At 39.0% G+C, this 23,613-nt stretch overlaps 1 protein-coding gene across 6 annotated transcripts in view; it reads left to right on the top strand.

Moving 5' to 3' along the window:
- Window positions 1-19,933, top strand: part of cul2 (cullin 2) — a 51,029-nt gene extending 31,096 nt beyond the window's left edge. For 2 of the 6 annotated variants that reach the window (XM_052015800.1, XM_052015798.1), the window contains exons 12-21: window positions 721-780; window positions 1,834-1,962; window positions 2,211-2,297; window positions 4,804-4,959; window positions 5,479-5,556; window positions 8,387-8,453; window positions 10,260-10,462; window positions 11,209-11,310; window positions 13,667-13,783; window positions 19,216-19,933. In XM_052015800.1, coding sequence (XP_051871760.1) covers window positions 721-780; window positions 1,834-1,962; window positions 2,211-2,297; window positions 4,804-4,959; window positions 5,479-5,556; window positions 8,387-8,453; window positions 10,260-10,462; window positions 11,209-11,310; window positions 13,667-13,783; window positions 19,216-19,347 — 1,131 coding nt within the window. In that variant the 3' untranslated portion in view covers window positions 19,348-19,933. Of the gene's footprint in view, window positions 1-720; window positions 781-1,833; window positions 1,963-2,210; window positions 2,298-4,803; window positions 4,960-5,478; window positions 5,557-8,386; window positions 8,454-10,249; window positions 10,467-11,208; window positions 11,311-11,418; window positions 13,082-13,666; window positions 13,784-19,215 lie in introns of those variants that run through there. The other 4 variants (XM_052015797.1, XM_052015795.1, XM_052015794.1 and 1 more) reach the window with 4 other exon arrangements.
- Window positions 19,934-23,613: the final 3,680 nt, after the last annotated feature.

Below are 23,613 nucleotides of genomic sequence, written 5' to 3' on the forward strand. Positions count from 1 at the left end.
TATCATCAGCTTAATTTTTCTTGATGGGTTGAATTTTGGATCCATCAACAGAGAGCAATATTTTTCAGTTTTACTAACCATTGGCACAAACAAATGAAAGGCATCCATACAAAGCTATGCAGTGCAGCACATTTTCAGTCTGAACATTCATATTGCACATGGTACTATACCACTGTGAATTGGCCTCCTTGCATGATGGCACCAATCAACACCAATTTTCAGAAACTGTGTCAAGACTGCCAACTTGAATTTTGTGTTGCATGGTTCCACTGGCAATATGGCAGGAGATACTGGCAGTTGCTGGAGCCCGAAATGCTGGGATTCTTACCTGAAACTACTTTGCTCTATACCTGCTTATGGCATTCTTTTAACCTACGTCTATGATCAAGCAGCTGCCCCAAAAAAATCAAATGGCATGCTTCCACTGGCAAAGTCGGAGAGAATGAACTGGATTAGCTTTTGGTCCTTAATGTGAAAAAAATATGCTTTACTCAATACAATGCCAGCAGCATCCTGTAGATGATGGAAAAGTTTGTGATCTGCCTTCCTGACCAAAAAAAAACTTTTTTTTCACTGAGTTTGGTTGTAGATTCTCACAGATCTCTTCTGCGTGCTGGTTCTGATTTCAGTGTAGTTGTAATCTGATTTTTAAAAATAATAAGGAAAATGATGTTATGCACATGTAGAAATATTTTTGAGACATTTTTTTTCTTCTTGCAGGCTCTAACATCAGTAGTAAACTATAGGGAGCCAAAGTCTTCTTGCAAGGCTCCAGAACTGGTAAGTATGGCAAGCATAAGAAACTACATTCTCCTGTCCTCTCTTTGATTGAACTTCTGGAGGACGTTTTTAAAAAAAAAACCTCCAAATCTTGGTCTGGACCAATACAGACAATTACAGGAATGCTTGTATATCCTCACAAAATTCTCTATCCAAATGAAGCAAAATATTGCAGATGCTGGAAGTTTGATCAACAATTACCAGCAAGTCAAGCAGCATCCGTGGTATATGGCCAGTCAGCAAATCGCTACCTATTCCTTCAATGCTTTTTTTCACTTGCCTCCAAGTATGCTGCAGCATCACTTTTATCAGATGCTGCAAGATCATGATGCATTTCAGTTATGTTTTAATTTGTCTTCAGATTCCCTAATGATTTCATAGTTTAAAAATATAATCAACTGCCTATGTTTGATCCTTAGCTAGCTTTTCTCAACCAAAGCTGCATAGGAAGCAAACTAATTTGACTGATTTCCTGCTTAATATAACTTTCTTGGAACATCTGCTATTAACTGAGATTGCAAATGACTATGATGTTTGCTCCCTTTCCACCCTCACTGTCTAGTATACCTTGTGAGCTTATATATGAATATAACAATGAATTAGCACTGAGATATTTTGAAGTAGAAAATGAACCACTACTTTCAGAACAGATCAAGAGAAAGTGGAGTCATAATCTGAAAAGTTTTTTTGACACAGAGTGGTAGGTGCCTGGCACAGGCTGTTGGGGTAGTGGTGGGAGCAGGTGTGATAGTGGTGTTTAAGGGGCTTTTCGATAGGCACGTGAATATGCAGGAAATTGAGAGCTATGGATCATGTGCAGGCAGAAGAGATCTAGTTTCATTTAGCACTGTGTTCGCACAGACATTGTGAGCCAAAGGTCCTGTTCCTGTGCTGCACTGTTCTATGTTCTATGTTTACTTCCCTTCTAATTAGGTTGAATAACAAAATAATGAGGATTGAGCGAATTAACATCAGGATAAAAAAAATAGTGAATTGGATTATTATTTACTGTTTGAAAACATAGTGGGTTTCTGAATACAATTTTCTTCACAGCTAGCTAAGTACTGTGACAACCTATTAAAGAAGTCTGCGAAGGGAATGACTGAAAATGAAGTTGAAGACAAACTGACCAGCTTCATCACTGTTTTCAAGTACATTGATGATAAAGATGTCTTTCAGAAGGTAAGTGCTGGTTATTTTTGATTCTGGCATATCTTGGCAGCATTTGAAAACTTGAGTTTTTCATATTTCACGAGTCAAGGTACTGTGTGCAGAAATTTGCCTTGGTACTAAATAACTCATAAGTCGTGATTCATGTCAGGAGCTTCTGATCGGCATAAAAATGTAGTTGGTCTTAAAAACAATTTAATGTAGTTTCTTTCTCGCAATTTCCCACATTTGTACTCAATTTATTTTTTCTCCAACCTCAGTTCTATGCTAGAATGTTGGCGAAGCGATTGATACATGGTCTTTCGATGTCTATGGATTCAGAGGAAGCAATGATTAATAAACTCAAGGTTTGTAACATATCAGTCTGTGTATTGGTATTAAAATTACTCATTAAAATATAGAGCCTCAAGAACGGGAGATGCTATAATCTGAGCAAAAAGCAAACTGCTGGAGGAACTCAGTGGGTCGGGTTGGAGGAGGTGCATGTGAATCTTTACCTTACCTGGAAGGGCTCTTTAGGTTCCTGGATGGTGGCGAGAGAGGAAGTGAAGGGACAATTGTTGCACCTCAGATGGTTGCAGGGGAAAGGGGTGGGTGGGGAGGGATGAGTGAACCAGGGAGAGAATGGTCCCTGTGGAGAGCAAAATAGGGTGGGGAGGTGCAGATGTGACTGGTGGTGGGATATCGTTGCATCTGGCAGAAATGACGAAGATGATGTGCTGGTGGAGTGAAAGGTGACGACCAAGGAGACTCTATCTCTCTTGCAGGGAGGTGGGTGACAGCAGAAGTATGGGAAATGGAGGAAATGCGAGTGAGGGCTTTGTCAACCACAGTAGGGGGAAAGGGCACTTCAGATGTCCTGGAACAGAGAGCTTCATCTTGAGAACAGATGCAGTGGAGATGGAGAAACTGAGAGAAAGGGATGGTGTTCTTATGAAAAAACGAGTGGGAGGAGGTGTAGTGAATGTCAGTAGATAGCTCCTTTCCTGAGATGAAGATGAGAGGAATCCAGAAAAGGAAGAGAGGTGTCAGAACTAGTCCAAGTAAATCTGAGGGCGGGTGGAAGTTAGCAGCAAAGGTGATAAAACTGACAAGTTCTGCATGAGTGCAGAAGGCAGCACCAATGCAGTTGTTGATGAAGTGAAGGAAGAGTTGGGGAGTGGTGCCAGAGTAAGTTTGGAACAAGAACTGTTCCACATAGCCAATGAAAAGACAAGCATAGATCAAGCCCATGTAAGTACCCATGGCGACAGCTTTGATTTGAAGAAAGTGGGAGGATTCAAAAGAGAAGTTGCTCAGAGTAAGAACAAGTTCTGCCAAGCAGAGGAGGTTGATAGTGGAGCGGAACTGGTTGGATCCTTGTTCCAGAAAGAAGCAAAGTCCCCGAAGATCTTGCTGATGGGGGATGGATGTTCATTGTGAAGATGAGAGAGTGGGGGCCAGGGAATTGGAAGTTGTCAAAATGATGGAGAGCACACAAGGTGTCCTGGATGTAAGTGAGAAGGGACTGGACAAGAGGAGACAGGACAGAGTCGAGATAAGAAGTGATACGTTTACTGGGGTAAGAGCAGGAAGAAACAATGGGCCTACCGCGACAGTCCTGTTTGTGGATCTTGGGTAAGAGATCGGGTTGGAGGAGGTACATAAGAATCTTTGCCTGACCTGGAAGGGCTGTTTTGGTCCCTGGATGGTGGTGAGGGAGGAAGTGCAGGGTAAATGTCGCACCTCCCACGGTTGCAGGGGAAAGTGCTGAGGATGGGGAGGGATGAGTGAACCAGGGAGTTGTGGTCCCTGTGAATAGCAGAAAGAGGCAGGGAGGGGAACGTGATTGGTGATGGGATCCCATTGCAGCTGGCAGAAATGCTGAACAATGATGTACTGGATGTGGACATCAACCATCCTTCTGCCTCCACAGATGCTACCTGACCCTCTGTGTTCCTCCAGCAGTTTGCTTTTTGCTCAGTAAAATTTAGTTGCTTTTACAGCTCTGCATAACTAATGTCTTTTCAAACCTGGTACTGTAAACACAAAGGATCTCTAATTATTAACTAACAATGGTGCTATTTATTTTGAAATGGTGTAAACCTTTGAATTCATGTGAGCTCAGAAAAATACATGAATTAGTGCATAACTATGAATCATTTGTTAACCAGTTCAAACTATTAATGTGATCAAAAATTAAATTGTATATGTTTCTGAAAAATATTTCTTTTAAATTTATCAGTTGGATATTCAGAAAATATGTATACGTTTTTTCGAAAACTATAAATGACTTGTATAATTTAAAGATTGTTTAAAAGTTAATTGGTTTTCAAAAAAGAATGCTTTATAAAGTTAAATTTTTCCCAGAAAATAAGTGTAACCATGAAAAGGTAAGATTTCTTCATTAGTCACATGTACGTCGAAACACACGAAGAAATGCATCTTTTGCGTAGGGTGTTCTGGGGGCAGCCGGCAAGTGTTGCCACACTTCCAGCGCTAACATAGCATGCCCACAACTTCCTAACCCGTACGTCTTTGGAATGTGGGGGGGACACCGGAGCACCTAGAGGAAACCCATGCAGACACGGGGAGAACGTACAAACTCCTTGCAGACAGTGGCCGGAATTGAACCTGGGTCGCTGGCGCTGTAATAGCGTTACACTAACTTGCCATTATTTTGGGTTATTACCAGAAGGAGTATTGTGTGTGGTAATATAATGAACATCTCAAGCATTTAAAAAGAATTGGGATGAATTTAAATGTCTTGACAGAAGTCACAGGAAAACTGTTCTCCTGGTTATGGTAGCATATTACTTTGACATAAAAACATTTGTTTCTGCTATAACAAAGGCCTCTACTCCTTCTATGCAGCAAGCCTGTGGATATGAGTTTACCAGCAAACTTCATAGGATGTACACCGATATGAATGTCAGTGCTGACCTCAACAACAAATTTACAGCCACTTTTTTAAGACAACAGGACACTGTAATAGATCTTGGAATCAGCTTTCAGATCTATGTTCTTCAGGTAGGTTGGACTGCAGGGTAAACTTAATCCTGTACATTAGACATTTCCAACTTCCTTCCTGAATTAAACCATGGCCACTTGTAAAGCCCTTGCTGTCACTTTTTTTCAGTGGGGAAACCAATTAATACATTTTAAAATATATCCACATGTATATTTATGAATTAAAGCATACAATTATGTGTTTTCAAGATTTTCTCACTGTAGATGATTAATTCATTTATTTCATTATAAATAAGGGATTATACTATGGATTTCTGGTCTTCTTTGTTTTGTTGAGCATCAAAGAGAGAGATTTAATTAGAAAAGGACAATTTTTAGCATTTGCAAATCTGTTACAATGTGAGTTTTTTTTTATTTTATTTACAGCGTGGTAACAGGCCCTTCTGGCCCAACGAGTCCGCGCTGCCCTTTTTTTTTAAAACCCAGATTAACCTACCCGTACGTCTTTGGATGTTGTCTGTGACTTGTATATTAATGCTTTTTTTTGATGTAAAAACATTATGTTTTGAATTATTTTAGGCTGGAGCATGGCCTCTGACTCAAGCACCCTCATCAACATTTGCCATCCCACAAGAATTGGAAAAGAGTGTACAGATGGTAGGTTAATAGGTAACCTTTCATTTGGAATTTAAAGATGGAATTAAGTTGATGCACAACTTGTTTTTCTGGGCAATAGTAATATGATGGCTCATATATAATTTTAAGCCTGTTATGCCCATCTGCTAAACTGGCTTGTCCCTTTAAAGACATTACTGTAAATGGGTCAAAGGAGAGGCAGTGGAAAGGAAATGAACTCAGGTTTACTGCAGTGAATCCTGTACATTGCACATATGGAGGATGTTATTGAGTTTAATGTCAGCGGCACAGTTAAACCAAACATGTTCTGTTTTTTTATTTATAGTTCTGTTTATTATTACCATGTGTACTGTTTACTCTGAGCGTTATGCAAACAAGAAATTTCATTGCACCTTGGTGTTTATGACAATAATCTAATCTAATTGAAAATAGAAAATGCTGGAAATACTCAGCAAGTCAGCCAGCACCTGTGGAGAGAGCAATGGCATTAACGTTTAAAGTTGAACATGTATCGTCAGAACTGGAAAAGTTGGAAAGCACACTAGTTCTTGGTCTCAGAAAAGAGGGAGGGGTGGAGAGAACAACTATTTTGTTGATATTATAGAATACAGCAAAGGATAAAGTAGACCAAGGCAGCTTTTTCATGAATTCCTGTTATTAGAAAGGAGGAGTTCAGAAGTACGCATATGTTGATGGGCAGCATTGAAAGGTGATCTCAGGATATGGCAAGAAATTGATTCGAGAAGTGCCGAATGCCCTGATTGTACCTCTCGTGGGTAACACACTCCCACAGCTACATTTCTTTTCCCAGCCAGAGATGAAGGAAAGAGATAAAGAGAGAAAGGTTTTGGTCAACACCTGAGCAAAAACAAGGAGAAAAATGGAAATCTCTTAGAGTGAGCATAGTAACAGACAAAAGGAAATCATGTCAAGATGAGGAGGGCTTCCTAAAGCAAGAGAAGGAATGCTGAATTAAACAAAGTTTTTTGCTTTTTATTGACCTGTCCTGTGTGGCTTTGAGTAGCATTCTTGCAAGTAACTGCTGCATATCCCTTTCACCTCCCAACTAGACTTGTAGATTATGCAGGTATTGGGAAGATGTTAAGAGGCGAATCACTTATTGGAATCCGCAACCTCTACTTTGCTTATGTTAATTTGGTTGATTTGGTTTAGTTGCTGGTGACTGCCACTAATATCTCCCACCACCCTCCTTCCACCCCCGCCCCGCCCCCCCCAACTTCCCAAGGTACTTGTGAATGAATTGGCAGTTCTGATTTGTATAGAGCACTAACATTGTCTGGCAATTGGGTCACAACTCAGTTGATATCTTGGTGTTACCCCAGGTATTGCTGTTAGCTGGCATTAGCTGCTTTATTCTTGGAAATGATGTGAATGGAGCTGAACGCAGGAATTAACAGTTAAACAGCTCGTCTCCTCGATTATGACATTGGTGAAGCAGCTAAGGCTGACTGGTTTGAGGATGCCCTCAGACTTATTTTTGCCCTCTGACAGCCACAGCTATCATTATCTGCATACAGTACGAGTCCAGTCACTTGAGGCTTTTCTGTTTTTCCTTTTGAACCTTCATGCTGGGTTCCCTTGATGTCACTCTTGCCAAATCCAATCTTGATTTTGAAGGTAGCTTTTCTAACATCTTTGGTATTCTGTGATTTTGTCCATGTCTGAATTAAATAAAGAGCAAATCAGAAGTGACTCTGGTCAATGACTTATTGGTGAATGGTTATTCTCTGATTCTTTTGCCAATTATAGAAATCTATGACCTGCCAGTAGGATTAGTTTCTCCTTCGTTACTTTATAATTTCCCTTCATAAATTTTCCTCTTCATGTCTAATCCTAAGAGGAACAATCCCAGCTTCTCTACTCTCAGATCATAAGTGATATTTTTCACTTTTGGTATGTGCATCTGTGCCTCTTCGATGCCTATTACACACTTCCGAGAGGTTTACCGCTCTGCTCTAGCTGAGGCCAGACCTCTGTTTCACACATAAATGTTTAGCATAATTTCCTCCTTTTGTGGGTTATGCCTCTTTTAAGCAAAGACTTCATGTATGCCCTTTTCACAGCTTCATAAACTTGTCGTGCTTTCTTCACACAGATTTACTACCTCCCCCATCCGCTTCCTATCCCTCTCTGAGAAACGTACCTTTCAGTTTATATTGTTATCTTTTCATATCTGATCAGCACCACATAAAGAGTTCTGAAATTTTACAAAACACTATTCCTGGAGATGAGATGAACTGGTCAGTGGAGGGAGAATAATGGGAAACAAAAAGAGAGTTGATTGTTACAATGGGAAGAACTAAAGCAGAAGATGAATAAAATTGTACAGGAATTCAACAGTATTTTATGTTATTTTTGTTATTGTAGCAATACTATAGCTAGACTTATTATCCCTCTCTGCTGTTTTATACTTAAAAATGTAGAAGTTTTTAGAGCAATTGTGCTGTTGTAAGTGGTTAATTCGATGATTACAATAAAAATAAATATTTGAGGTACTTTACATATTACATAAAAGAGTAGATCATCCGAGCATTTCTTGATTTCAGTAGTGGATTTTCTAAAACAGTGGACTCAAACCTCTCCTGAATGTAGAACTATCTTCCAAAAAAATATTGTGCATCGCCAGGATGAGTAGAGCAAACTTCTACTATACACAACTTAATTTTGTAGAGTTTGTTTCTGAGTCAGGAAGCAATCCTCCCTCAAAAGTTTGTTTCCCTTGCGATTCTTTACTGAAATTATGTAGTTGTCTCCAAGCGTCATTGTCACTGGGAAAATGTTATTGGAGGTAAGTTTTGAAGTATTCATTGATATAATTCTTCACTTGCAGTTTGAATTGTTTTACAATCAGCACTTCAGTGGAAGGAAGCTTACCTGGCTGCACTACCTTTGTACAGGTAAGAAATTTTTAAAATAATATCTCCATCTCTCCAAAAACCTCCTTTACCCACCCCTCAAAGGAAAAAAGATTTGGATATATGTCATTTGGGATCACTCTTTGTCAATTACAATACATTTTCATAATTCAGAATTGAAATAAAACTTGGTCAGTTTAGTAAAGTGTATGCATTTGTGTCTTCAAACTATTTCTATATAATTACACAACACATATCATTCACAAAAAGTCACTTCAGATTTATGGAGTTATTTTGTGCAACATTTAACTTTGGGAGGGCTTTGTTTCCTATAAATTGTGATGTAATTTTTGTATAAGAAAATTAGAAATCAAAGCAAGACTGGGACATTTGCACCTTCTCCACCATTTATCTCAGCACTACTTCTCTACAGTAACTCCATATCTCTCAATTCCCTCAATATCTAAATGTTTCTCTATCTCTGCTTTGAATATATTCAGCAACTGAGCCCATCTTGATTGGTGAATTCCAAAGATTTACCACACTCTGTGTGAAGAAACTTGCTCTCATTTCTTCTCAAATTTCTCTTTTTAATGTTAGTCAATGTTTATGGTATTATCTGTATTTTTGCTCTTTAATTTTAAACACTGCTAATGAAATATTTTATAAGTCGGTTCACTCAAGTTTATTAATTGTCAAAACTGACATTTATTTTAGTATTATACTTGAAGTGGGAGGGGTATTCCAGATCAATGTCTGAACTGGGCATGGAAATGCAAGTTTTCAGCCAATTTGCCTGGTGTCCCTCAACTTCATGTTTGTGATGCCAGTCCAAATTTACCTCCATTACCTCTCTGCTCATGCACCTGTCCAAATGCTGCTTAAACATTGCTGTCGTATCTGCTTCCACCACTTCCCCTGGCAATGTGTTCCAGGCACCAACCACTTTTCATGCAACCTGTTGCAGCAATGATGCCATATATGTTTTTAATGCTGCAAAATACATTTCTCTGTTTACGACTTCAAAATTTCAATTGATGTTTGGAAAATGTCCATAGTCTCGGGCAATTCTGGTCACCATGCCACATTGCCACACCGTGGCTGTGGAGATTGGGAAGACAACAATAAAACTTGAATTCAGTACAGAGCATGTTTGCAGTGGACAATGGAAATCCTCAGGGATGACTTTCGACTTGGGGTACAGAAAAAAATTAACTGAGAACACATAAATTGCAATGTGTATGCATCGGGACAGCTATCCAGCTTCAAATGAGGGAAAGTGAGCAGACATTTTAGTTTGCACAAGCTGCTAAAAGTTAAATTCAGGTCAGAACTATGACCTTTGCAGCAAAAGTAATTAATACAAAAACTCTGGTACCATTGCGTAGGGTTCTGTGTTGTGGGAACTTGCAGCTTCTCTCATTGTAGTTATGGCAAGTGGCCTCACTCATCTGTACTTAACATTGTGATACGTGGAACTGGCTATTCAGGAACATGGTGGGATATTTGTTCAAAAAGAAGCTGCTGAGATGTTTAACATAGGAAAAAATAGAAAGTTTTAGAGAGAGAGTCGTGTTCAGTAAATATCAAATTCAGACTGACTTCAGTTTTCTGTTCCATTCCAGACATGCTCTCATGTCAAACAATATACCTAATCTTGTTGCTTCAATTACTTTCTCCTCCTGTCATTTGGTGTGGTTATACTGGTAGTTTTGTGGGTTTGTGTTTTTAATTTGAGTAATTGGATGAAATTGAAATGCATTTTAACAGTTATTCTCAAAATATGAATACAGTGTTTGCACATTTCATTTATTTTCTTTCCTGTGTTTTTTTCAATGGGTGGAAAAGGTGAAGTAAAAATGAACTATTTATCAAAGCCTTATGTGGCTATGGTCACTACATACCAAATGGCTGTGCTGCTAGCATTTAACAACAGTGAAATCGTCAGCTACAAGGAGCTCCAAGACAGCACACAGATGAATGAGAAAGAACTTAGCAAAACCATTAAATCTTTGCTTGATGTAAAAATGATCAACCATGACTCTAGCAAGGCAAGTATGTTGATGTAGAATGATGCTCTCATTTTCGTATTGTTTTTGAAGAATTGATGTATAATTCCTCCATCATGCATTTAAAGCAATGGGAATACCTCGAAGTGTGTGTTAAATGGGAGGCTTGAAGGGAATGATCACAGCTAACTTAAGCATTGGATAAATTCATTAATTTTCCATTTAGTTGTTCAATTCCAGAGACAATTTGGAATGAGGTTAACACGAAAAGGAGTAAGTGCAATGCTGTAATTCATGGATGAAGGCACAAATGGGAAGATCTTGAGTTTGAGATTGGAGTTCTGCTGTATTGTAGGAGGAGTGCTCCAAGTGCCCCCAGATCCCTTAAGTTTGGTAGGGAAGTAATCCAAGATACAGATTCCAAGCTTGTGCACATTGGGCCATGTTATCAAAGGCCATCATGTGATTCCTTCATGTCAGGTCACCTTGCTAGCATTCACACCGTAAAGAATGGAATGTTGATATCCAGGAGCAGTACTTCAATGTACAGAAGAAGGGAAACCAATAACCTTTTGAAAAACTCTGAGAGTAAAGTTTAATAAAGCATAGATGAAATCAGCCACGAGATAAACATTTGGTATCCAAGTAGGATCAAAATGGAAAGTTAAATCTTCAGGTTTCTCAGCCTCAACAAATATCTTAACAAGATGCAGCTCAGGAGAAAAGCTACTTGCACTCATGCAGCCTTTTACTTTGGAAAGTCACCTCAGTGTATTTTCTTTCTGCAGGAAGATGTTGACTTGGATTCCATTTTCTCTTTGAATATGGTTTTCAGCAGTAAAAGGACAAAGTTTAAAATTACAACCTCCATGCAAAAAGATACACCCCAAGTAAGAGTTTTATTGTCTTGAATGATTACCTTTCATAGAGTTAGTTATTACTTGGTTGAAACTAATCATAAAAGAGAAAACGTTACTTTTCAACTTCATTTCTCATAGAGTTGTACAGCACAGGAACAGGCCCTTCCACCCACCATGTCCATGCAGGCCATCAACTGTCCATCTGTACTGATCCCATTTGCCAGCACTTGGTCCATAGCCTTCTCAGCCTTGGTGATTCAACTGCTCATCTGGATACTTAATGATGTGAGAGGATTTGCCTGCACCACTTTCCAGACAAGGCACAGGCATAATGGTCTTTACATTCCAGCCACCCTCTGGGTGAAAAATAATTTCTTCAGATCCTCTCTGTCCCCTTAAACTAATTCAATGCCTGCTAGCTTTAGGCACCCCTAAAGAAGGGTCCTGACCTGAAATGTTGACCGCCTGCTTTTCTCAACGGATGCTGCCTGGCCTGCTGAGTTCCTCCAGCATCATCGTGTTTTTCATCTAGATTTCAGCATCTGCAGTCCTTTGTTTCCCACAGTAATCTAGCTGTAGCCTGTCCAGTGTTTTTTAAAGTTGTACCATAACCTCCCTGCTTTTATATTCTCTGCCCCAGCAAATGAACACAAGTATCCCTTATGCCTTTTTCAGCATCTCATATACCTATGCTGCCACCTTTAGGGATCCTTGGATTTGTACAGCAGGGTCCCTCTGTTGGTCAATAATCCTTAGGGCCCTACCGTTGTCTGTGTACATCCTACTCTTATTCATCCATTCAAAATGAATCACGCCACACGTATCAGGATTAAACTCCACCTGCCATTGCTGTGCTCACCATTCCAACTGATCTATATCGTCCTGTAGACGAAGACTATCCTCCTTACTGTCAGTAATTCCACCAATGCTGTGTCACCTGCAAACTGTTGGAGCAATTTGAGACATTTCATTCCAGGCACCAGCAACTTGCAATGTCAAAAATAATTATTGTCTCTGATTTTATAGGTAATCAACTTAAGTTCATTTATCAATTGTTCTGCCATTATGATCCCATCTGAATCTTCCACTTTATGTAACTGAAGTTCCTCTGCCCTTTGGAATAACATTTTGTATTGCCTCTAAGACTGAACCTTGTTTTAAAAATAACCTCCTTTGTTTTTCACCCTACACCTTGATCAGTAAAGGCAAAGAAACCCAATGAATTTTTCTTCTGAGTCTATTCTTCTTCCTTCATATCTTGGGTATTTATACCTCTGCTTCCTGCTCTAATTTTAAAGCCATATTACTACTACATTCTTCCTACCAAAGTGTATCATTTCACACAACTTTGGATTATACTTTCCCACTCTGCTACCTCCTGAAGTCTGTTTAATATCCTGTTCATTGTCTACTACATTTTCAACTTGGGTGTCAATCATAACAGCTACTCTGAACTCCTGTCCATTAATATATCTCAAAAAGGGAACCAGTCTAATCCCTAGAGAACACTACTGTATATTTCCCTCCAGTTTAAAAATAATTGCTTGACACCATTCTCTGCTTTACCACTTTAAGGGGATTGAGGGGGAGTGGGGGCCTGGTGAGGGGAATGTTATGTGTTGAAAGCTGCTGTGACTTGGTTTATTTTTTGGCATGTCTGATTAAAGGAGCAGTGAACCAGTGTGTTTGTACACTGTGCCTGCAATGTCTTGTTTGTGACTTGTTTTCAGAGAACTATAATTAAATCTTTACTGAATTTCTGGTGTCCTACTCTATTTTTAACTGGGTCATCAGTACTGATGATTGCATTTTCAGTTGAATGAATCACGATTAGAATAGATGTGATATTTCAGACTTGAGTTTTATCCTTGTTCCAAAAGGTATTAGTTTCTCTTTTTTCAGGAAAAAAAAGATATAAAGGGTGACGAGATTTTGAAGTTTGCAGTTGTTCGTAACTGTAACCTTCTGTTATCATTTCATGGATTGAGATCAGAAATTGTACCAATGCATTGACACAGAAATCCTAAAAGTCACAATGGAAGGTTCTAGAATGTTGGCAAACTGGAGTTGGTAACTTGTAGCAGTGTGTGGTGATCAGTTCACAATGCTTGGAGAATCTTTTCTCCATCTGCTGCAACTGAAATGATAACTGATGAGCTTAATTTCTGCTTTTCAATTTCTGATTTCATTTGTGGTAAAACTCGCAAAGCTTTATACTGGTTTGTTTTAGAACTCTTAACTGTTTCATTTCTTTGTTCAATAAGTACAGCTATATGAAACACTGCAGGAATTATTGTGTTTAACTGCAGCACAAATTGTAAATCACACATCAAAGGTATGTTGAAGCAGTCATATTGGGTTTCTCTTGTTGCTTCATTACTTTCAGGAGATGGAACAAACAAGAAGCGCGGTCGATGAGGACAGGAAAATGTATCTGCAGGCTGCTATAGTGCGTATCATGAAAGCACGTAAAGTGCTCCGACACAATGCACTTATTCAAGAGGTAAAGGTTAACTTTATTTTTAGGCATCCAGAGAGATAGCAAAATCCAACTATGTAGTTCATATATAAATTAATTGAAGATATTTGCTTTTGGTGATTTGAAGTACACTTCTTGCAACGACCGAAGTGGACCAGAGCACAGTCCTTTCCTTACAGGGTCAGGTCTTGGAATCAGACCTGGCTGATGGAATAAAAGTCTCCTTTTGTCTCTGCACGCCAAAGTTAATGCAAAATTAGTTTGAATAGCCTTGGCTAGGTTCCTACTTAGTTTGTGTATGCAGCAAAAATAACTGTTCAAATATATAATAGTAAATCAAGTTGTCATTTAATAAAAGGAATAATATGTTTATCCAACATTCTCTGAACGAGCTCAAGAAGCACTTGCTGAGAAGGTGACAAAAATGGAAAAACATTGCCGTGCATTGGCATCCTTCATCTTTCGGATGTAATTGGTAGATTAGTTTATTGTTGTCACGTGTACTGAGATTCAGTGAAAAACTTTGTTTTGCCTGCCATCCATGCAGATCATTTCATCACATCAGTGCACCGAGGTAGTACAAGGGAAAAGCAATAACAAAATGCAGAATATAGTGTTACAGTTACAGACAAAATGCAGTGCAGGCAGACAATAAGGTGTAAATGGATATTCTGACCCATAAAGCTCTTTAGCAGAAATACTGTACTACTCTAATGCTCCTAATCTGTCAGGTGAACAAAAACACAAAGGAGGAACAAGGGAGACCACCTGGCTCCTCAAGCATGCCCTGTATGATTATGGTTGATCTGCCCCTGGTCTCAACTCCTCTTCCATGCCAGCTGCCCTTAGCCCACACTTCCCTGATATTGCAAAAATTTATCTACCTCCTCTTTAAAAAATATCTCCCATGGTTTAGCCTCCACAAACCTCCAGGACAGAGAATTCCAGAGATTCACCACCCTCTGTGTGGGGAATCCTATGCACCTCAGATTTAAATGACAGCTAGCCCCCTTATAATGTAACCATGTCTCCTCAATTGAGACTTTTCCACTTATGGAAACATCTCATTATTTACCCTGTGATGCTCCCTTGGGATCTCATGTACTACTCTCATGTACTAAGATCACCCCTCATTCTTTTAAGCTCCAAAGAATGCAGATCCAAGATCTGTAGCCTCTCACTACAGGACATAACTCTCAACCCAGCAATGAGCCTGGGGTGAATCACTTTTGGACTGCCTCTGATGCCCCATTTTATCCCTTCATAAAAAGAGGACCAAAACTGTGCACAGTATTTCAGGTATGCACTCACTAACATTCCATGCTATTGTAATAATACTTCCCTATTTCTAAACTCTGACCTCTTTTGCAATTAAAGCTAATTTGCAGTTTGCTTTCTTGAGGCATTATTGCACTTGCCAACTTTAGGTGATTTATGTACAAGAACATCCATATCCCTCTCCAATTTGCAATCTCCACTGAGTTGATAGTCTGCCTTTTGATTCCTCTCACCAAAGTGCATGATTTTACACTGTCCCACATTAAACCCCAATTATCAGGTTTCACCCATTCACCCAACCTGCCAATACCCTACTGCACAGTCACGATAGCCTCATGACAACATACCCTTCCACCTGTTTTCATGTCGTCAGCAAACTTTGATACCTTACATTCTGCTCCCTCCTCCAGGTCATTCAAATAGTAAAGATCTGGGGTACTCCATGAGTAGCATTGGCCCAGCCTGAAGAAGAACCATTTTGTTCTAACTGGTTCTTGGTGATAACCAGTTTTTAATACAAAGGACCATAATTCTCCTAATATGATAAACTCTTGTAAACCAGCCTACTATATGGCACTTCATCAAATGCTTTTTGGAAATCCAAATACACTACATCTGCACATTCCCCTCTATTGACCCTGGTTACATATTCAAAGAATTCAAGCAAGTTTGTCAGATATGATTTCCCTTTCATAAAATCCTTTGGCTTTGGTTTGATAATATGAAGCTTTTCTAACTGATAAACTATTTCTTGAATTGTTGATGTAATTTCCTGCCTTTTGTCTCCCTCCGTTCTTGAACAGAGCGTCACTTTTTCTGTTTCCCAATCCGATGGTGTCCTTCCAAAACTCGGTAGGAAAAACTTCAACTGATGGTCCACCATCTCTGCAGCCACTTTATTTAAAGGCCTCGCATCCTGGCAACTTGTCTGCCTTTAGTTCTGCTAGTTTTTCCACAACCTTGCCCCTCATAATCAGGATTGCTATTTGAAACCAGCCCATCTGTTATGTTTGGGATACCATGAAGATTGATCCCAAGTATTGGTTTAATGTTTCCTGTTAGTAATTCCCCAGTCTGTTCCCCTTGCGTTTCCACACTTACCTTGGCAACTCTCCACCTTTATGTTGAAATTCTTTGTGTTTATTTTGATATTACAAGCATGTTTTCTCTTAAAATGAATTTTGTCCTTTCTTAATTATCTTTTGAGTCTCTCACTGTTGTTTTCTGAAAAATTCCCATTCTTCGGAATTTACTTTGTGTTCTCTACTTCATTATAAGTAACCAAATTTAAACTGCATGTTTTTGGGTAGATTCTGTAACATACCACTCTAAGAAACGATCTCTGATTATCTCCACAAATCCCTCTGAAAAGATACCATTGCCTGTTTGATTTATCCAAACAATATGCAAATTGAAATCACCAATGATAATTGAAACTCCCTTCATAAATGCCTTTGATATCTCCCCATTTATGCTCTATTCTGTCAAGAGGTAATATTTTAATAGACTATTCCCACCCATGTTATCTTTTCTAATTGATTATTTTCACCCAACCAATTTCACATCACAAGCCATGTCATCTATACCACTACTCGACACCACTCTGATACCTTCCTTGAATAACAGTGCGATTCTGTCTCCTTTCTCCTTTTACCTTCTTTTGGAACGTCGATTTCCTTACCCTGGTCACCCTGCAACAGTGTCTCTGTAATGGCTATTGGATCTTACTAACATGTCATTATTTGTGCCATTAATTCATTTATCTGGTTGCAAATGATCTATGTATTCACAAAGAGTATGAAGCATTATTCAGTTGTACTTACTCCAGATTCACTTTCTGATGCATGCTTTTGCTTATATTTTCTGCCCCTTCCAGTCACGGTCACACACTGATTCTCATTCTCCCCCTCTTTGCCCTGTGCCCCCTCTCTCCTTTCTTTTTGAGTTTTTACAGTTCCCATCCCTGGAACCCTCTCTTCCCTCACCCCTTCAACTCGGTAAGCCTGGATCAACTTTGGAATATGGGAAGTTTGAAATAAATGCACAAAATGCTAGAAATACTCAACAGATCAGGCAGCATCTGCAGTGAGAGAAATTGCATTAATGTTTCAGGTCAGTCACTTCTCATTAGAGCCCAGAAGTATTTAGGATTAAAAGGATATAAGAAATGGGGAAGGAAAGTAACAGGAGGGAACAAAGTGAAAGGGGACATTGCCTCAAGATTCAGGGAAATAGATTTAAGATGGAGATGAGGAAAAGCTGCTATTCCCAGAGAGCAGTCTATGGAATTCTCTGCCCAGGGAAGCAGTAGAAGCTACCTCATTAAATATATTTAAGATGCACTTAGATTTTTGCAGAGAAGGAGATTTAAGGGTTATGGGAAAAAGGCAGGCAGGTGGAGCTGAGTCCTCGGCGAGATCAGCCATGATCTTATTGAATGGCGGAGCAGGCTCGACGGGCCAGATGGCCTACTCCTGCTCCTATTTTTTATGTTCTCACGAAAGATCTATAATAGCATGGCAGTTATTAATAAGGAGCACTACCTGCTGTACCGCAATACTACTCCCTATTATTGTATCAGCACTTAGTGTTCCACATTCATCCAGTTTGCTACCTTCTAAAGGTGGAGTAATTACTGGTGACCTTTCAAATTTCTGATGACCCGTGGATTTGGATCTGAAGCTATAAAGTCAGACATCAGAAAAGTGGACCCTTTGCCCCACCACATTCACACTGACCTTTTTGCCCATTTAACAAATCCCATTTGCCCGTATTTGGACCATATCCTTCTATGCCTTGCCTTTTTTCTTGTCTGTCTAAATGTCTCATTCATAGTAATTATGTTTGATTTCACCACCTCCTCTGGCAGTGTGTCCCAGATATCATCCACTCTCTGTGTAAAAATAAAACCTTGCCTCTTTTAAAACTTGTTGCTCTCACTTTAAAATTATGCCTCCTTGTTATTGATACCCCTGTCATGGGAAAAGGATTCTGACTATCAACCCTATCAATGCCTCTTATAATCTTATATACTCCTCTCAAGTCACCCCTCAGCCTCCTTTGCTCCAGGGAAAACAGAGTATAATTCACAACGAAATAGCAGTTGTTCAGCATGTCTTTCAGTGTCGGTGCCCTTCCAGGGAGGGGTTTAGCTAGCCAGTCAAAGGGAAATGAAGATTCGCATTTCAATGTAAAAGACATTTTTGCAGGTAACTCATTCAATTGCCATTATGCTCATGCAAGGAAGCATGTGGGTTTTACTCCCAATTATTTATTTTTTCCCATCTTAGAAAGGATTTAAGGGATTTAGAGGAATAAACTTCTTATCATTCCTTGCCCTGATATGTTGCCAATGTGAGCTGACTGTTTCACAATCTAAAAAGTGATTGACATCAACCTTGGCTCAACACTCTTGGCTTTGAGAAAAATGGTTGTTCATGTGAATTTCACATGAAATAAAATTTAAACTTGTGGTTCGGTGAATTACTGAAGGAATGCCTTGTACCTAGTGCTACCTTTTGGATGAGATGTTAAGTTGAAACCCTGAGATATCCCCCTGAGTGGACGTGAAGATTCCATGGCCCTAATCAGGAATAATCACGAATAAACTTGGCACCCTTCCCAGGATCTCAGCCCACATTTATTCCTGGAAAAGCATCACTGGGACAGATTGTGGGCATAATATCAATGTTCGTGTGAGAGCTTGTACACATTGTCTGCCATGTTTTGTGATATGACAACCATGCCTACACTTCAACATTACTTCATTCACTGCAAAGCACTTTGGAATGTCATGAGGATTCATGGAAAATTGGAATTAGGATTCAAGTAGATTCTCAGCTCCTGAAGCCTGTTCCACCACTCATTGAGAACATGGTTGATATAAGTATACACTTCATAGAATATCGTCTTTCTTTCTTTTGACGGTATGTAATGGAATTGTGCATGAATATCTGTTAGGTAAAGGAAATGCATGTCTGAAATAAAGATGGTGAAAGTATACAGCCAGAGAGTTGATATTTAAAAGAGAAAGGAAGATTAGCAATGTAAATGATCTTCTTTGTTCCAGCATTGATCAAATTCAGTTTGTTTTCATTTTCCTTTCTACTACCCTCAGAGATTATATTTTATGATTATCTGTCTTGAAGACTTGCTAATGTTTGTTCACCTCTCAACAGGTAATAAGCCAATCAAGAGCAAGATTCAATCCTAGTATCAGCATGATCAAGAAGTGCATTGAAGTCCTCATTGACAAACAATATATTGAGCGTAGCCAGACCTCAGCAGACGAGTACAGTTATGTAGCTTGATCCAAACTGTTGGCATTTGCCTATGTCTGAGTATGGTGCAAAGACCTGCTGTGTCACTGTTTGATGTGTTCCTGTGAAATGAAGCAGAGCTGTGCCTCCACCAGGTTTTTCAACCCACCACCTGGCAGCCCTTTCTCTGCTGTTTACAATCTAACCAGTGCCACATTGCAAGTGTCAATGCCGATAGATTTCCCAACTCATGTCATCACAACATTAGAGTAAAGTGGGAGTATTTTGGGTGCCATGTTAATCTCACTGGTGCAGTTGATATATTTTAAAAGATTATTTAAAATTAAACATTGTAATATGGCAAATAATTGTGTTTACACTGTAAATTTTGCATCCAAAATTGCAGCTAGCAAACATGGCACTGTTGCTTCACAAAATAAAGCCTGTATACCACCTGGGGTTTCTGTAGGTTTCAGTGAAGTAGACCATTATATCAGTGTGCTCTGCATATCGCCCAGATGAGCAGATCTATGTACTTCATAAATACTGAGATTTTCCTGAATTGTCACTACAGGAAGATCATGAGGAATGTCTAAACTGGTTTGCACTTCCATTAAAGGGATTTTTGTCAGATTGATTTCTTTCAGTGTTTCTCGTGTGCATTGATGATTGTCATAAGTCCTCCAAGCCTTAATTCTTTCACCTGAATGCTGCAGTTTTTTTTGGGGGGGGGGGGGGGGGGGGGGGGAATTGTCTTGTGAACCTGTCAAAAAGGTCATGACTTTAGTAATGTTTTCAGATTTCCTGCCAGAATCTTATCCACATGCGACAAAGTAGAAGTCTAAAATATTTAAAAATCTGACTTAAAGTTACTTAGAATAAGTTCTACCATGGAAAGATATTGACCTCTGCTGCTATTGATCCAATGTGGTAGGCTCTCATCCCCCTCAATGTTTAAACATCCACACACATCCCATCCAATATCTCATTTCACTAGGCACAACTTCTGGTGATGCAGTTGAGACTAAGAAACAATTAACATGGGAAGCCATCCTTCACTGGCAGTCCTTACTTGGTAACAATAGTTGAACCATTACATAAAAGAGTCCACAAGAATGATCCTGTCACAGCATTTGATCTGATTTATATTTAGCAACATCAGACTTATTTTTTTGGAGGAAAAAAATGTGTCAGTAAATGTATCCAATAAAATTATAGATATCTATTATTAACATCCCAAGATGTTTAAATCAGGAACTTTGCGTAAAAATATTTTTAACATGTTAATTGATGGAATGAAGTCAAATGGCAAGTTTGTGAATAGACTGGTAGGTTTGAAGTTTTTCCACACTTCCAACTCTTCGTGGTGTTCACAATTGTAGGTTTTTAAAAAGATTGGCTGTCTCCATTCTTACCAGTGGTAGCTTTAAAAGCTTAATTTATTTTTTAACTCTTTGGTGTGACATTGTATTGCCAGTAGCCAAGTGCAGCTGGAATAGAGGGGAATAAAACTGTTAAACTACAGTTTGAGTTTGGCTGTTCTTGCCCTTTGTAAAACATTTTTTATTGCAATCACAGTTTTAAAATTTGAATGTAATTTAAAATGTTGCCTTTCAAAACAAGAATAGTAATGTGAATAAAAGCCCATTGACTTTCAGTATCCCCTGTCTCCACCCTTCCCTTCCCCCCCCCCACCACCACCACCAAATGCAGAGTATTAAGATGCTGGGAGGCAGTGCTGTACTGCTCTGTTCATCCTCCACTGGCTTTGTCCCAGTGTAAAATTACCAGTGAAGAGAAAAGGAAAATTGCCTGCCCCTAAAAGGCAGGAGTTGACTTTATTTTCTGAAGCATTTTATTTTATCTTCTGTACCCAGTGTTTTGTGTGGACCCATTTGCAATAACTAAACCCTTTTGCAATATGGTCAAAAAGGGCCACTAAATTCCAAAATGTAGCTTCTCTGTACAATCGCTCTGGGACACAAGGAACTGGAGCGCTCACTGAGCCAGACAAGAAATCCTTGGCCCCCACCACCTCTGGTTCTGCCTCTCAACACGCTTTGAAACCAGTGACAACACCTGCCACCATTCAACTTCTGTGCCAGGGACATTTCAATGGGTTCCTAACAACTTTGCATTCCCCCAGCCCAATGTTTGCTCCAGTTAAGATTATTCCAGCTTCAGGTGAGGAATTGTCCTCTTGTGCACAAAGAAAGCACGAAGCTCTTTCCCCCAACCACCACCCCTGCTGGTCCCAATCATGCCCCCAATTAAAAATGGTTCCATTGTTTTTAAGGGCATTACAGTTTCTTCGAAAAAATATCTAAGGAATTAAATTGCTGTGATTGTCGAATCCGATGATGTTTGTACACTCATCACGTTTTGTGAGAAAAATGTTTTGTTGCTGTCATTTCACATGCAGTGTAATTGTCCTATTTGTAGACCTTTGTTTCATTATTATCCTTGGTGCAGATTGGGCAAAATACAAGACATAAACTTCATTTCCAATAAGGGTTGTTCTTTCTTTAGTTTCATGGATTTGGTCCAATTTTGATTACCAGGCAAATGCCACTTTGTTGCTAGCTTTCTAGCTTAAGGAAGGCACACCTGCCATATTTTATTCCCATTTCTACATGAATTTTGTAGGCAGTAAAGAATTCTGGGAACCCACCTTATTTTAAAGGTACCAAAACCTTCTTTGTGATTTAAAAGTTGTTTTATAATATCCTGAAGTAATTCCTCATCCCTGTAAATGAAAGAGTTTCTTAAATTTTTGATTGTATTAACCCAAAATATTTCAGTAGTCTGCCCCCATTTGTCAGTCTGGAGATATGAATCCACTGCTTCTCAAAACAGGATCCCTTTGCATTGAGACAATAAAGTGGATTCAGGTCATCAGTTGGGACTGTCATTCACAGATAGTAAACTCGTAGACAATAAGTATTAACTGATGCCGATAATTAATACTACATACTCACATTTTCAGATATTTAGTTCCCTATATCTTTTGCTGATTGAATATTTTTAATGGGGGTGAATAATTCTTTATTTATTCTTCCTTCCTTGAGCTACAATTTTTCTTGCATTTAGAGTGTGTGAGGTGTCTGCACCCAAGAGAAAGGCGGCCTATTTCATAATACTGCCAGTACTGTTCTGAGCATTTCGGAAACAGTAACTGTTCTGCTATTTGAGCTATACTTTTTCATCTTGCTGAAGGATGGGAACATGAATTCCTAAACTCGTTATAGTTCAGGCTGAGAGTTCATGGATGTTCCCGAGATATTTTGAATTTTGATATCCAATTGCGAATTATCCATTGGGTTGAGATGTTTCAGAATTGAAACAGTTTAAAATTACTGAAGCCGAATAGGTCTGTTCTCAGTGGATTGAAACTTAGAACTTGAGCTGAAAAGCTGTTGAGATAAAAATATACTTTAATTTTGTCATTAACATCGAGGGAAGTGATTGCTCCACAGCTCAGAACACCTCTGGTTGAGTTCATGATATCGCTTCAGTTAGTGGAACACAGAAGCAGCAGTTTAAGGCAATGAAAAGTTGGCTTCAATTTTTCCAGGCTGAAAGGAAGGGAAAAAATATTCCTGGACATTCTTCACTGAGCATCATCTGATGCTAACGTGTGGAAGTGCATGTGTGAAAAAGTATATATAGTATGTGAACGTAATCCAATTGGCTTTGAAGTCTGTAGTGGAAAACCCTGACAGAATTCACCCACACATGCTAAATAGGCCCATTTGTGTGCGAAAAGAAGGCTATTAACATCAATCGAACTGTACACAACCAACTAAATGGAGGAATTAGATAAATAAGCTCAGCTGATCAAAAATACATTTAAAAACAATCTTAATTCCCTGGTTCAGATGAGAAGAATCCCACTTTCCACTGTTAGCTGGCATGCAGTGGTTGAGATTTACTGTATATTTGCTAAATGAAATGGAGTTCATAAACAATATTATCTGCTACTTTATCAAACTCTAAATGATGTAACAGTGTCATTTTCTGATATGATTGGCTCAAAAGCAAACACAATAGATGATTGAACCCACAGGTGACTCCTCAAGTGGAGAGTGAGGTCAGATTTTACTTTGTAATATTCTTGCAAATTGATCTGTAATACTTTGTAATTTTGTGTCAGTGACTACATTTTAAGAGTATTTACATTGAATCAATTTTAGACATCCTGATGGTGTGAAAGGTGTAGTATACAAATTTTCTCCTTTTCTGATATTCAGTTTTTTTTACTGGTGACACTAACTTCTGTATCTTTTAACACAGGAATGATGAATGTGAAGACTTAGT

The sequence above is a fragment of the Pristis pectinata genome, chromosome 5 (assembly GCF_009764475.1).
Source record: "Pristis pectinata isolate sPriPec2 chromosome 5, sPriPec2.1.pri, whole genome shotgun sequence".
NCBI classification, from domain to species: Eukaryota; Metazoa; Chordata; class Chondrichthyes; order Rhinopristiformes; family Pristidae; genus Pristis; species Pristis pectinata.